The sequence below is a fragment of the Nothobranchius furzeri genome, chromosome 10 (genome assembly GCF_043380555.1).
Source record: "Nothobranchius furzeri strain GRZ-AD chromosome 10, NfurGRZ-RIMD1, whole genome shotgun sequence".
Taxonomy (NCBI): domain Eukaryota; kingdom Metazoa; phylum Chordata; class Actinopteri; order Cyprinodontiformes; family Nothobranchiidae; genus Nothobranchius; species Nothobranchius furzeri.
The window spans coordinates 45,701,745-45,717,810 of NC_091750.1; the positions used below are offsets into that span (position 1 = coordinate 45,701,745).

Genomic DNA, 16,066 nt, shown 5'->3' on the forward strand with positions numbered 1-16,066 from the left:
ATTGATTGTGAAAGACAACTGAACACTCACTGTGTGCAATATGAATTCAATAAATTTCTTAATATTTATTGAATTTGAAATCTAAAACAAACTCAAAACATTAAAAAAACAGTGTTGGGGTCCTTCAGGTCCTCTCTTCAGTCTAGGATTGGTGGCAGTTGGCCACACAGGTGCCTGATTATTAAAAAAAATCTGCTTTTAAAAATGATTTTGGCTGATCTAGAAAAAGTTGAATATATCGGTCGGCCTCTATTCACAAGTATATAAGTCCTTTACTGCGATGGAAACACCAGTGGGGTTCTGGAATCAGTCCCTGTGGAAATAAGCTGAAGAGATTTAGCAGATTTATAAGCCAAAAATCCCAGAACATTAAAGATGTGATTTAAAGCTGACGTGTGATGAGTATTTGTGTTGTGATTGAGTACTGCATGTGTGATTGCATCATTAAATGAACAATTATATTGTTTTCTATATAAATGCCAGCATTAGATCACAACAAACAACAAATGTGTCTAGGTTTATTTCAGACTGAGCTGCCGATCAAGAACCCGATTCCTCTGATGTTTGGGACCGACATCAATTCAAAGAATCCAGTTTGTTTACACAATAAGCATCACCTTGAACCTGAAATTGGGCTTACGGGTACGGGAAGTCCTTGAAAATGCTCAGATGTTGTGACGTTTTGAGAGTCCTTGAATTTCTAATAATGCTTTAAGCTGTAACTGGATTTTTTTTTTAATAGAATGACATTCACTTATTAAGGAAGAGAAGTGAGTATTTAGAGCTCCTGGGTGACATCACCACTGTAATTTGTCTGAGGTCAGGTTGTGGAGGTGGCCGACCCAGGAGAGAAATCAGGACGTTTCTTTCCCCAAAAACGCTCCCCAGCTCCTCCCGGGGGATTCCTGGGCATTCCCAGTCCAGAGAGGATACATGTGAAGGTGGAAAAATTAGAATAGGGTGCAAAACTCTGCTTATGTCAGTAACTGAATTTAGACTGAGAGACCATCTAAAGGCTCAGGAGCCCTTTGCAGGTGTATTGGCTGATTAGAGTGTGACACTGAGCCTAGAATATTGAACCTCTTCACAATATTCCAATTGTCTGAGATTTTGAATGTGGCGTTTTCATCAGCTGTAAGCCATAATCACAATTTAACACACAAAGGCTTGGAGGCTCGTAGCTCTGTCTCTAGAATGAACAGCATGTTTTTGCTCTAGAAATCGTTAGAACAGCTGTGTCTCCAGGAGACAGCAGCTTCTGGGAGAGATTAAAAAGTCTGTCAGTTTAATTAAGATCGAAAGTTTAAACAAGTCAAGTCCATATTTGTTATCGATGGTCCTACATCCGAAAGCAGTGAGTCTCTTGACCTTAGAAGTATAAACATGACATTAAACACAGAGGTGGTGTGCGGTCTAACTCTTAATCCCACTCAAATTAACACAAGCACAAAACCTCACAAGACAAGGTTCTTGAACTGTGGAGATATTTTTATTGTGTTAATACTGCTGCCGGATCCACCAAAACTGCTGTTGTCACATTTTTTCTAAAGCACTGAAAATAGCTCCAAACAAATATACTTAGAAGTACACAACAACAAAATAAACCCAACACTAAAACAGCCATATGTGAAATGATCTAAAAGTTTCAGGAAATGAGTTGAATACCAACAAACGCTTCCTCTGATCACTAAATTAATAAAACATGAAAGCTAATCAGACTCTTTGACCGTTGGTTCAACAGAATCGTGTCTACCCAATGGTGAGGAAGTACTTTTGTCTTCATGTGCAGAACAACACCCATGCTGGGACTCTCTTCTTGGTTTATTTTTGAATGAGAAGATGGCTCCAACTGGTTGAACTGGTTCTGTACACAGCTTGATGGGGGTTAAAGTGATCGGCAGTTATTTCTAGGAAGAGTTTACCCAAATTCCCCAAAGGAATCTGGAAATATACAGACCCATGTCCAAACGTGTCTCTTGGAAGAAGTGTATCCACATCACAGTTAGTCAATCTAACGATCGAGTAAAAAGTCCAGACTGGGAATCTCACCAACAATCTTAGTCTGCCACTTCATCCCAGAAACACTCTTGGGAACATTTCCACACTGGATCTTTATTTCTTCATCTTCAAGTCAGCTTCCATGGCACTGCGGCGCCCTCTGGTGCCACCATCCTACAACCAAAGACAAAGAAATCAACCAAAAAGGGCATAAATCTGTTGGAGTCTCACCAGTGTGTATTTAAATGGCCTGGACCTCAAAATTAATGTGAACCATGTTGAACTTTTCATCTTTTTAAAAAAGCTGAAGGTCTTCATCCGTTTTTGTCCGCTTAACCGGGTCATGGGGGCAGCAGCCCCTGCATTGAGGCCAAAATTGCCCTCTCCTCAGCAACCTCTACCAGCACCAATGGAATGATTCTGAGGTGTTCCCAGGCCAAGGCCTGCCTGGAGATGTGGTCCCTCCAGAATGCCCTGGGACGACCCGGGGGAATCATGCCAGGAGGACATTCCCAAAACACCTCCCCCGGTAGGCGTCCAGGGGTCATTCTGAGCCAGCTCTACTCTTTCACACTTAAGATTTGTGGTTCAGTGCAAGGTTATACCTGCTTTATAGCACTAGCTGTTGACTGTGCTGGTAGCTCATATAAATGCTAGCAGTTAGCCTTTTCAGCCTTTTGACCATCATTAAAAAGCCCAAGAATCAGAGGAAGAATTTTGCCTTTTTGTTGGCATGAAGGCGGAGCCTGGAAGTAAAAGTAAGACAGGATTTTAAATCCAGCATGCATATTTGGATCTTGACAGTTTTTTGTGCATAAAGATAGAAAATTTTAAAATATGTCTTTTGAAAACAACTTCTTTGTCTGATAATGGTCTTTGGAGGTGAAGCAAAGAGCTAAAACCAGAGTGAGCATTGGCGCAGCCTACACTTGTTTGAGGAAGCTGATGGAGGATATAAAATCAGGGACTGATGGTGACCTGGCCTTGTTGCTACTGGACATGTAATAATATGTCCAACAGTGTTAATCTTTTTACTTGGTGGCTTATTTGGTATCACTTGGCTCGTGTTAGCGCCAGTGCTAGAGAAGTGGAAAACCTATTTAGTGTTGCTTTAAATCTTCTGGCTTCAATAGAAAAATAATTACTCACAAAAAGAGAGAGGAGGAAGGCTGGTGAGGACATTGACACAGTGTCCTGTAAGAGGGAAACGATGCAGAGGTCAGAGGTCTGAGCAGGAAAATAAACGTTGACCTAATCTACAGATGAGCTTACTGCTGGAATACATTTGGAAACAGATTTCTGGCTAAACTGCATTAACAGAACAAAGTTAACCATTTTCTACTTTGGTGTGTAAACACTGGACTGCTACTCCAAACCCGGCACTTATCAGAAGTTTGGGTTAAATATCACACATCGTACATTTTTCTTAGCCTTTGTCATTAAAGCAACTTTGGAATGAACCTGCTATCTTCTTTTCAGTTAATGTGCTGAAAAAGCTGAGACTGTTTATTGTGAGTTATTGATTCCATTCTCTTTCGCTCCTTTTTTAAATGTCCTAATGATGCAAACCAAGAGATGAAATATCAGAGTGAAACTTGGTGTCATTTTTGATTAACTAGATTTATGAGGAGGTTCTGGATGACTACATGATTTTCGTGGCGTATAAAACCAGTAGCTGTCATGATATCATGCGTTATGCTAGCGAGCCTCTAACCTTCATGTCGCCCTGATGCCTTACCCTGGTCTCTTCTTCTGTACTCTCTGCTTTTGTCAAAATTCTAGTGAAGCACCTTGTCAGTAGAGTCCTGTCTGCGCGCACCCTCGCGGCCCCTCAGGCTCTTGGCGCTGATACCAGATTCTGACGTCTCCATGATGAGCTGGGTCGCTAGAAACTGCTGGACCTGCTCCAGGACATCTCGCTGCATCTCCAAAGCCATGTGGTACACGTCGTGATCCAGGCCATTGTACATGACCGCATTCTGAAACATCAACATGATGTCTCGCTGGAACTCGGCAGTGGTCCGAATCAAACCGGTCTCTATATTTTTCTTGATGGTAGCCAGGTCCATGGGCCTGAGAGAGAGAAGTGCTAAGAGTTTAAATCTGTGGTATCTGATGGGACTCCTTTAGTCCTTAAAGCAACACTAAAGGCTTTTAAACACTTTAAGCTATTGCTTTCAAACTGACTTCAGTGGTTCTTGAGCAATGTGACACCTCTCTGCAGCCCTCTGCTGACCAGAAACTGCACTTAGCAGTTTTGTGGTTCGGGTAAGAACACTAGTGGCCATTGCTTTACAGCAATAGCTGTTTACTGTGCCGGTGGCTAATATAAAAGCTAGCAGGTATCTTTTTCTGTTTGTAGACTGTCAGTAAATATCCAACCAAACTTTATTTATAAAGTGCTTTTCCTACAAAAAATGCAACTAAGTGCTTTACAGATTAAAATGACCCTACACTCCCATCTCTACCACAACAGTTTAAAAGCATTGGCACACACACACACACACACTTAAGAAAATCAGAAAAAATGATATTGGGCTGAGTTCAGATGAGCACTATATTGGGCCATTCCCATCTGTATCGGGTCGGCCCGGGCCGGGTAGCCCCAGTCGGCCCCAGCCTGGCCCGGTTGATTCCACACATCCTTGCCTTAAGCCCATGTGGGCTGATTCTACCCACCAATCAGAGGCTTGCTCTAATGGAAGGTGTGAATTTGCTGTCAGCAGTGGGTGTGTTGGCCCTGGTCGGCCTGAAGCAGACCCCCTCGAGAAGAGGGCTGAGAATGAGCCTTGGTTGGCCCGGAAAAATACCAGGCCACCCAGATATGTAAACAACCTACACTACCCGGCCCGGGCCGACCCGGTACAGATGGGAATGGCCCATAAGGTAAGGCAAGGAAATGCCATCAGAGGAGCCATCTGCCCCGGCAGCAGCAGGTTAACTGCAGTAGCCGAGTTTTCCGACACAGGGTGAAAAGGGAAGGGAGGGCATAGACCGCACCTCCACCAAAAAAAGATAAATTATTTAGCTTTTTTTTTGGCTTCGTGGTGGAGCCTGGAAGTAAACGTAAGAGGGTAACGTCTTTGGAGGCTAAGCTAAAACCAGAGTAGCATTGGTGTAGCCTACACTTGTTTGAGGGGGCTGAAGGAGGCTAAGAAATCAGAGACTGATGATGGCCAGGCTTTGTTGCTACTGGACTTGTAACATTTTTTGTTCAAAAGTGTGGATCTTTTCACTTTGTGGCTTATTTAGAATCAGTTAGCTCATGTTAGTGTTAGCTCGTTGTTGGCGTTAGCTCCTTGTTAGTCCTACAGCAGCACTAACGGGGTTGTTTTCAACATTTTTAACTCTGCTTTCCACCAGTAGAGCAGAGAAGCAAGGAACTCATTCAGTGTTACTTTAAAATAAAGCCTGTACTTACCTGTGCACAATACTGTGATATCCAGGTGCAATTTCATCTGTTACTGGCTGAAGAAACACGTTTGCATACCTGCAATAGATTCACATAAAATCAATAAAGTAAAGGGGTAAACAGAAGCTGTGGATCAGTAGAGTTCAGTTGTTTTCTGACCTGTGATTGGCAGCAGCACGCCACACGAGCATTATGGCCTTCTTCCAGATCTTGTGTGCCTGCAGGGCCTCGAGGTCCTCGCTGCACATAGAACTGAAGCATGATGGTAGAAAAGAAGCAAGTGGAAGAAATTCAAATGTGTTTAGGCAGGAAATCTTGCAGGCGCCTGTCACCACCTCCCAAACAAACAGGGCTTCCTTCATCTGGGTGTTTGTAAATGTGTGCCACTTACAATTGTGATGAAGCAGGGCTGCTGGGAATCGAGTCTGCTGTGGTGTGGAGTTGCAGAGACGAGGACGCCGTGTGGAGACTGTATCCGTCCTCACTTTCACTGGCTGCAGGTTCCAGCTCGGCTTCCCCATCTGGCTCTGAGAAGAACTCTTCCACTCCATCATCACCTTCTTCGTCTTCTTCATCTTCCTCCTCCTCTTCTTCTTCTTCCTCCTCACATTCATCTGGATCGATGACCTCCCTGTCTGCTTTTGTCTCAGAAGCCCCCTCTTCATCCCCAGCACTGTTTCCCTCCTCCACCTTTACCTCCTAGAACAGACAGGTGGAGGTTTAAACTACAGGTTTCAGTGCATTAGCAAACCTAATTACTTTACCTTGGGCTGCCAGCCTGTTGGAGGCTTGTCTTCTAATTCTGACTCTGTCAAGACAACAAGAGAGGTAGTTATTCTTAACCTGTATGTAATGAAGCATGTAAGCATAAATGCAGGTGTGCATACCTCTGTAGCTTTTTCCACATTTTTGTTGAGGCTTATTTTCACTCTCTGTGCTACCATCCATTAAAATGTGTTTGCTTGTGTCCCCTGTCTCCCCAGTCTCTTTTGCTGCCTCAGACAGAGGAGGCGTTGCACTGTGGCATTGCTCCAAAGTGTTTGAGTTGCATGAGGATGAGGAGGGGGGAGGGAGGCTTCTTAGTTCCACAGGAAACACTGAGATACTGTTGTCTTGACTGTTGTATTGAGAGGAAAGTGAAGCTTCTGCACCGGCCTCCAGACTACAGTGGTGAGCTGAGGACTGTGCAGGCATGGTGGGGTGAGGCTCTTGGGCCTGGAAGGGCCCGGTACCCCAGGATCCAGCCAGAGTGTGGCTGTTCTCCTCACAGAGGGACAAAGCAGCTTCTACTGCAGCAGCATCTAAAGCTTCTGCAGCCTCATCTGCCTGCAGGATAAAAAACACACCTCAGAATCCTAAAAACCTGTTTAATAGCTCACCAAGTCACTGAGCAAACTAATAAAGCTGCCTATTTAGGTTAAAAAAAAAACCTTCTTAAAGGGCCCGTTCATTTCATTGTACATTGTTTTTAAACCTTGTCTTCGATGATGGCGATTATGTCTCCAACTGTCTTCAGGTCCAGTTCGTCTCCTATGTAGGGCACGGTCACGTCCTCCTCACTGAGTTCTGTTTCCTTGTTTTCAGTAGATCCAGGGTGTCTCTCAGGAGGATGAGACAGCGCCGTCACATCTACCTCGGAACATTTTCAACACCAAATATTAGCCGTCAAAGCCTCGAGGGATATGTAGGATGAGTGTTTTTGTGTAAAAGTTAACATTGGTCATCTAACCTCCTGCAGAAAGCTTCCAGAGTGGCCTCTTTTTGGAGTGAGAGGCATTATGTCCAACAGGACTGATAAGCTAACGGCTAGCATGAACAAATGTATGAAGCTGTTCCAATACGACTCCACTCTACAAAGCCTCATAACAGTTCATGCAGATGTTCTTTTATAAATCTTTATGCCTTGGTCAATTTAGCACCGCAGTTATTTACATTCTAGGGGTGAAAATTTGGCAGGAAATTCTTAATTACAGTGCCAAATTAACCATGCACTGCAGCAATGTAGTTGTTTGTAAATAAATAATTTCATTTATGAGATCGAAGCCTTTGTGAAGAAACACTAAAGAGTTTTAACACTTTAAACTATTGCTGTCATCATGGCGGAGGCGGGAAGTAAACGTAAGAGAGTAATGTTTTTGGAGGCGAAGCTAAAACCAGAGTGAACATCGGTGCAGCCTACACTCGTTTGAAGAAGCTGAAGGAGGCTACGAAATCAGGGACTGATGGTGACCCTGCTTTGTTGCTACTGGACTTTTAGGTAAAAATACTTTAGTCCAATAGTGTTGATCTTTTTTACTTTGTGGTTTATTTAGTATCAGCTGGCTCATGTTAGGGTTAGCTCGTTGTTAACGCTAGCTACAGCAGGCTGCAGTAGAGTTGTTTACGGCAGTTGTAATTCCACTTTCAACCAGTAGGAGGGAGAAATGGGAAAATGTATTAAAGCTGTTTTAGCAAATCTACAAACAAGCTAGGTTTTGAACACAAACACGATCACTCACCCCTCTCCCCGGGGATCTTCCCTGAGACACTTCTACTGGAACTGGAAACCCGCGACGCCAGATGAAACAAGATGGCGCTAAACACCAGCCACCGTTTTCTAGATCCAAACATCTTTTGTTGTCTGTGACTTCAAATGGTGTTTTTTTTTTTTTTTTTGGGACTCTATACTAAAGTTGAAGTGGTAGCAGCCGGCTGTGTCTCCTTTGATTTTATTGAGCGGAGAACCTCTCACACCAGCAGTGTTCTGCTGCTAAATACACGAGTGTGTAATGAGTGGAGGACCCAGCGGTTCGGCGAGACCAACAACCGGATGGTCCAGTAGTTGCTTTAGGTCCGAAACGTGTTATTGACGGAGATTTTTAGACAAATGCAAGAACAACTTCATTATATTTCTTTCTTTTCCACAACGTATTTATAGTTATTCTATGTTAGAACGTTGTTAAACAGGCATAGAAAATAAATTAAGCTAATTTTTAAGTATTACTTTACGAAATGGCTGCATTCAGATACGCCACTAGCTCGTCAGTCTCATCAGACATAAACTCTATTTCTTCATACAGAGGCTGTTCAGGAAGCCTTTATAATTTTCAAATAGAAGCATTAATTTAATTATATTTTGTGATGTGTGTTGAATGTCCCTGTTTGAATTGAAACACTAGCAAACAGGACAGGGTTTGGTTTTTGGACTGCACAGGTGAAAGTGGACAAACCTGTAGAGGCTGAAACGGAAGAGTCAACAGCAGCAGGAGTGGCTGCAGAGACGGAAACACCTGAGGCGGAATCGGCACCGACCATAAAACCAAACGGGGTGGAAAACTGGGAGGGACTTGCCTCCAGGAGACGGGACAACATCGGGGCACCTGACAGGCAACATGAGCACGACACAGCTCAGCTTCAGAAACGGTTAACGTGGAACATGAAAAGGTTCCTTCGGACAGCGTGAACATCACACACCAGCAGGGATTAAATATAAACGTACCTGTAGCTTGAGACTGAGGTGGAAAGGTCAGCTGTAAATCCTGGGATCCTGTCAGATTACCAGATGAACCATCAACGTCTCCAATCTGGGAGGCACACACACACACACACACACACACACACACACAAGTACAATCTTCAGTATTTAACTAACTAAAAAACTTGCCCATCTGTTGTATCGTCTCCTGTAAATAAACTGCAGCCAATTCAATACTCTTTATAATCAGATTTTTAATCCCCAACCGGCTGTTTGTTTCTATATTTGGACTTTTTGTCACTGGCCAGAAAATGTTAATTTTTTAGAGGCGGGGTGGGGGGGGTGGGGGGGGGGTGTCAGACAAGGCAACGTGATTCTTTAAGTAGCGCTATAAGTAGTTTTTACTAGTTTCAAATTCTTAAGCTTTGTGAAAAAAAACAAACACAAAGAAAAGGAAGAATTTCACTTATAAACAACTAATGAATAATTAAAACAGGATTTCATCTGATTTCTGAAGGTTTTGTAAACACTGTTTTATTATCTTTAACCCTAACTAATACATTTTTGGCTCATTCATCATCGCCGACCTGAACTGTTATTATGCACGGCTATTTTATATGAGCTAAAAACTAAACTCTCCTGTAGCAACACAACTCTAGACTGGAGGCTCTAATGGCACTCACACACTAGTGTCTGCTCCTCTCCACCTGGACTGGGCTGGGAGTGTTCTCATTTGGGTTGCCTTGGATTTTTCCACACACAACTGGACGTCTTTTAAGCCCTCTTCCAGAGGAGGTCTCCCTGGAGCCGAACAGAGCTGACACACTCACTGCCGGCTGACCGGCTGGCTCAAAGCCATGCCTACTATTAGGGGGAGCCTCCGACTGGCAGATAGAATCAGCCCGTGGGGGCTTTCCGCATCATTCTGGATGCTGTAAAGCTAACAAGCCTCCGAATGAAGCTGTTGTTCTCCGTCTCTCGCTGCTGTGAGGAGGTACACACACAGCAAATTCAAAAGTGTTAATTTTCTGGTGTTGGTCCAACTTAACACCAAGAATGGTTAATTTAACACTAAAACGAGTTATATAGTTGATATGTAACACTGACATGAGAGTTAAAACCCAGTGTTAAAAAGGAGTGCTTCCTAATCCTAAAACTTTTTGGACAAAATAACTCCTGAAAATCTAACTCTGAACTCCCACAGCAGTTGTAACACCTGCAGAGTTCATTTGTAGACTCCACCCTTTTATTCTAAAAGTTGGGACTGGTAGCGGCCGATTGGCTGCAGAGAGTTGCAGGAGCTGCTGTCGGCGAGGTGCATTGTGGGTAGTCATGTTTTTAGTTAGGTTGTTCTATTTTGAGGTGTTTATCGTGTGTATTTTGCGGAGTTGTGTTGTTCTTAGTTAGTACTTTGTTTACTGTTGCAAATGTGGTTTTGCTTGTTATGTCATGTTTGTGCCGTAAGTGAAGAGGCCGGTCAAAAGAATGGGACCGCTGTGTGTTCCACTATCACAATAATAATAATGTGGTGCACGGTTAATATCACGTGCTCAGGATTCTGCTGGTGATCCTCTCCCACTGACTGATAGCAGTCATGAGGTGTACAAGGCATGAGATTATCAGTGTAGCTGGTAGCTTCCTGGCATGGCACACGGAAAAGCATTAAAATTCATGATATCATGGTGGAGATTAATGCAACTTGAGTGTAAACTGACTCTGAAAACTAACACTGGTTGTAGTGTACACAACAAATTCAGCATGCTCAGAATAACTCTGTCAGAGTTGATTTCAACACTTTTAAAGAGTCTATATGGGTCCACCCCAGTAAGTGTTGATTTAACACTTTTTGAAGAGTTAGTACTTTAACTCTGATTTTGTGTTAGATATTTAACTCTAGAGGAGTTGGCAGGTGCGTTGCAAAATTTTCAAAAGTGTGGGGGATGATGTCTGTGCCTAAAATAATTTCACGTTATTCATCTTGTTAGTTTAATTTCCATAATAGCGGAGCAGGTGTGAATTTTAGACGCATCACGCACGTCTCCGTTTAAACATGTTTAAACTGTTCAGAATACAAATCCAGGCTCTGTCTCGTTAGATTGGTGTAACTAAAGTTTGTACTGAATGAAACTTTACATTAAACCATGTTGAAAAGAAAAGGATCCGATTAAATCGTTTCCCCCTCATTTTACAGTCAGTACAGTGCAGTGCGCGTGGCTCTGGGGTTAATCAAGTTTAGTTGTTTCTCTTTGCAACAATCTTCACAAGAAAGCAAAACAGTTAAATGGCAGGTTACAGATATTTCCATTTGACTGTTAATTTTGACAGATAAACTCAAGGATGTTGGTTATTTTGAAAGAATTACCCCGACGCACACTGATGCACACACAGATGAGCTGACATTTTAATCGTTACGCACATCATGGAGGTAACTAAATCAATCAAGAAACGATTCCCATCAGAACATCAGAGCTTTATACTGGACACTGTGTTCAGCGCGGCTCGGAGCGCACACGGTGGACAGTGGGCTGAAGGTCTGTAGAGGGGTTTGCAGCGCAGCGCAGAACCACGACGCATGCGGTAAGATTTCCTCCCACTGAAGAGGTCTGGAAAGCCGGTCTCTCTGAGGGATGTGTCACTTGGAAAAATGTTCGCTGATTATGAAACTTTGGCTGAATAGCGCTTGTTCCCGTCTCTAATATGGAGACGCGTGACGCATCCAGTCTGAGGCAGAATAGCAGCTCAGAAAGCACCTGTAGAGACATTTGATTACGCACAAAGTTCATGTGGAGCAGAAGCGGTCGGGCCACGGCAGGTGGAATGTTCCTAGCCTACATGAAGTGAAACTGTTTAATTGTAACATTAATGTGTTACTGGACACGCTGGTCTGGTTGGTTAGACCAGTTTGAAGTGGAAAACACACACACACACGCAAACACAAACGCTCACACACATTTTACGCATTTGGAGAGGTGGACTGGATGCTTTTTTTATTTTTTTCTAAAATGTCGGAGATTTTGCCCCACGAATAACTGTAAAAACTACTGGTGTGCATGTACCCTCATGAAAGAGTCCTACGGTGAGAGGTAAATATTAGAAGTGCAGGTAATGCATTCTGGTGCCTATAAATGAAAAATGAATGAAAATTAAATTGGGAGTTTTTACTTCATATTTTAGAAAAAAAATGACGGGGGGGGGGGGGGGGGGATTTTATGACGTCTTTTTAAACGAAATTTTCAAGCACGACCTGCCTGCTTCAAGTCACTGCTTATTAAGGTCCATCCAAAATTACCGTGGCCCACCCAAAAATGACAACCTGGCGTTGCGCCTGTTATAAACCTCTGCAAATTGTTGTTCTTCACTTTATCAAACTCAGAGTTTGTACAGCTAATGTCAAGATGTAAAATTATGAATTCAGTCGAGCTCTTCCCTCCCTCTCCTGTTTCTCCTTGAAACCCGACAGCCGATGTCGGGCTTCAAGGAGAAACAGGAGAGGGAGGGGAAGAAGGAGATGAGGCAAACAGAGTGAGTGTGAGACACCAGACTGGTGTGGAGGTGAGCAAAATGGCTGGAAAAGTGTGGGTGTTGAACGATCTCAATAAGAAAAGTGTGGGTGTTGAATCCCCCACACCCCCCACGGGTGTGAAGCCCATGTGAGTTGGTTTTTAACACTAAATCAGAGTTAAAGTACCAACTCTTCAAAAAGTGTTAAATCAACACTTACTGGGGTGGACCCATATAGACACTTTAAAAGTGTTGAAATCAACTCTGACAGAGTTATTTTGAGCATGCTGAATTTGCTGTGCACACACACACACACACACACACACACACACACACACACACACACACACACACACACACACACACACACACACAGTGCTGCCAGACACAGCAAAGCAGGATGCAAAATCATAACGGGTCTCCAGAAGCAAGACTGCTCAGGTCGCTTAGTTAAATAATGGAGACAACGTGGACTTCTCTGCACTCTTTTGCCCCGCCCACGTGCTCAGAGATGTTCTCATGACATCACAGACCTCCCATGTGCTCAATCACATCTGCATTCCTAAGGCAGTGTGGAACGAACACAGCCAGGCTGGGGCAGGTGGAGTGGAGCTGATGCTAGTGTGTAAGTGGTAATATGTGTCCCTGTGTTGGACTGGAGACCTGTCCAGGGCGTCCCCCGCCTCTCGCCCAATGACAGCTGGAGTTGGACACCAGCTCCATGTGACCCTAGTGAGGATGTCGTAGTTTCTGATGGGTATCATTCTCAGTTACCCTGTTAGGTACAGTAACACCCAGAGGATGCTCTTAAACCACCGCTTATTAAACTGGGACCGCATCACTGACTTACAAATAATCACTGGAACTTCAGAAAACTGCATACCAGTCTAGAATTGGTGGCCAAGATACTGCCTTTCTTCAGTAACTCTGACAGGAGTGGAGATGGTGGAGGGGTAGCTTTCTGACCCAGGGGCTTCTTCTGAGTGGGGTCCTCCACCGCTGCTCCGTGGCTGCTGTCCTCATTAGCAGGTCCAGATGTTTCGGGGAATGTCATCAACCTGGCTGCTCCTGAAGCCTGGAAGTTAAACATCATCTTTCCTCATCATACAGCACTAGAAGGAGCTTAATCCAAAGGTGAAAACAGACTTACAGGCTTTATGGGTGGAAGATCCAGAGTCAAACACTCCAGCTGGTCCCCTGCTGGGACCTCCTGACCTGGGGAGCTACAAGCCGAGGGTGAACTCATGGTGATGCTGGGGATCCGCCTTGGCGTGTTCTTTACCGCCTGTCTGGCTGGAAGAGGGAAGAGGAAGGAGCATCTTAGGGAGAATGACGTGCAATAAGCATTCTTTTAGTCATCAGTTGACTGATATTTTTAAATGTAAGTGATTGGTGAACCAAAGGTCTGTATTCAGAGAAATCTAAAGTGATTGTGTTTCTGTGTCTTTGAAACCCTGATAAGCAGCATCTGTATTCTTCCTTTTCATTTCTGCCTCCTCCTCCTCCAGCTTCTGCTTCCTTATAGACACACACAACATAGTTCATTCAGTTATCACACCTTTACAGGAAGAAAACAGGAAGTTTGTTGCTTCTTACTGCAGGATCTCCTCCCACAGCTCTTCCAGTCTGGAGTCCAGGTGTCCTGCTTGGATCAGCTCAGCTTCTCTCTTCAGCTTTCTGTCAAAGTTCATGTGGTTTAATACCTTAACAGTAAAACTGTGTTGTTGTTTTTTTTTTAATTAAAAGTGTACCTGTGGTTTTCCTGAGTTTCTTTGATAAGCTTCTTAAGCTCTTCGATTCTCTCTGCCGTCAGTCTGCGAACGATAACATCCTCCACCGTCTCCACCACCTCACCTCTTTCACCACGCTTCCTCCTTAAAGAAAAGCGTTCGTTTGAAGCATCTTTGCAAACGTCAAACATGAATCAAAAGGGATTCACGTGCTCACTTTGGGGCCTCTGTTGATTCCAGCAGCTCGGAGTACTTGGAGGCACAGTGCTGTAAGGAATGGAGCTCAACCTATCAAATATCCTGCAGAATGTAAAAGTTCTGTCTTTTGTGGCATATTGAGAATACCTTCTGAGAGAACCAGTCCGGTGGGCGACCCGGTTCTGCAAACGGTTTGATGGCCCGACTGACGGATACCCTGCAGAAAGGTAAAACAATATTTAAAAGTCTAGACAGAAACAATTTTCTGTTACTGGTTTGAACATGAGTTCTTCTCAGGCTGAATTCAAAGCTACGCAGAGCCACAGACTGCAGACGTGGGCCTGGTCGTCACGGACCCAGGTTATCGCTTTCTGACGATGATTTCTGCTGATCTGAAACTGCAGACAGTTTAACTGACTCTTTTATGTAATTAAATGCATTATGGGCTGCATGTGGCTCAGATGGTAGCAATGTTTCCTTGCAGCAGGGAGGTCACGGGTTCAAATCCCAGCTGAAGCCTTTCTGCATGGAGTTAGCATCTCCTCGTGCATGCGTGGGTTTTCTCCAGATTCCTCCACAGACCAGACATGCACGTCCCTAGGTGTGTGTGTGTGTGTGTGTCCCTGAGGTGGACTGGAGACCTGTCCCTTCCACCCACCTGGTGATGGTTAAAGTAAAAAAAGTAAATGGATAAAACCAGTTACCAGTTCTGGTCTCCACTCTTCATGACAGATGTGGCCAAGCATAGCTTCTCCCTCACTGACCACGGTTCCGTTGGTCCAATCACAAGCAGCTTGTGTTCTGCAGATGTGGATAATCATGATATGACACATGCGTATGGACTTTAAACAAAGCTGCTGTCTGGCCTGGCATCCTACTCGCTCGCTCTTATTACGGATCGAACTCCACCATGATGCTCACGGAGCACTTTAACTGACAGGATCAAACTATCTTTTTAACAATTGTGGTTTCATTAATAATTATTATTCTAAAACAGCTATTGCTCATGCATCTGTCAGCTCGGGATGACAAGCATCCTGCAGGAATCCCAGCAGCAGTGGGTTAGTTAGATGGTTAGTTAGTTAGTGGTGGGCTTTCAACAGTTACTCACTTCCAACCCCGTTTGCCATCTTCTTCCTTTGTCATCCCGACTGTCCACACATCTCGAAAGATTAAAAGCACGATGATAAACACAGCTAACGATGTCTGAAGAGTGATGCGCAGACAGGAGAGGACGTTGGGTCTCCGGGCTTTATAGATTTCTTTAAGCTAGCTCGTCTGTTAAAGTGTCACTCAGCTTTCAGTAACTTCCGACTAGCTAGCTCAGGAGAAAGCTGTGTTGAGCCGCATCAGTTAAGAGTCACAGAAAATGATTTAGTTTGGTCCAAACCTCAACAGAACCTGAGCTAACACGCTGCCGCCGGTCTCACGAGGGCGTTTAGCCGCCTGCTGTAGCTAGCAGCGGTGTCCCCACACGCCCACCTAAGGATGGTCCAGCCCTGGAGGAGAAGTCAAGCTAACTAGCTAACTAGTGAGCTGCTACTGCTGTTTTTGTTGATATTCTGACATAACTATTATTATTTATGTGAAATATAAACTAGGCAGGTCACCTTTTATAATTATAAGTCAGGTAGCAAGTTTATATTGAGTAATTACACGTTAACAACCAGGGCAAGACAGAAAAGTTTAGAAGTGTTGGTTCAATTACTTTTTAAATTTACATAGAAAACGTTTTATTTGGTCTCATATTCATATAGTTATTCTGCAAAGATA

General features: G+C 43.9%; 1 protein-coding gene across 1 annotated transcript; it reads right to left on the reverse strand.

Moving 5' to 3' along the window:
• Positions 1-1,978: 1,978 nt before the first annotated feature.
• On the reverse strand, positions 1,979-15,553 carry brd8a (bromodomain containing 8a). Its single transcript, XM_015960759.3, has 20 exons — positions 15,405-15,553; positions 14,998-15,094; positions 14,441-14,510; positions 14,313-14,362; positions 14,117-14,239; positions 13,962-14,042; positions 13,819-13,883; positions 13,516-13,658; positions 13,249-13,440; positions 8,889-8,973; positions 8,620-8,769; positions 6,885-7,039; positions 6,298-6,736; positions 6,175-6,218; positions 5,802-6,109; positions 5,570-5,662; positions 5,420-5,488; positions 3,789-4,071; positions 3,148-3,192; positions 1,979-2,172 (listed from the first exon to the last, which is right to left on the reverse strand). The coding sequence occupies exons 1-20, from the start codon at positions 15,421-15,423 to the stop codon at positions 2,113-2,115; spliced, it is 2,571 nt and encodes an 856-aa protein (XP_015816245.1). The 5' UTR covers positions 15,424-15,553; the 3' UTR covers positions 1,979-2,112.
• Positions 15,554-16,066: the final 513 nt, after the last annotated feature.

Excerpts from the sequence above, each read along its gene's own strand:
- brd8a (XM_015960759.3), bottom strand. Across the intron at positions 13,441-13,515 it reads ATCTTCCACCCATAAAGCCT|GCTTCAGGAGCAGCCAGGTT; the intron begins GTAAGTCTGTTT and ends TTTAACTTCCAG. Across the intron at positions 5,489-5,569 it reads CGTGCTGCTGCCAATCACAG|GTATGCAAACGTGTTTCTTC; the intron begins GTCAGAAAACAA and ends AATCTATTGCAG.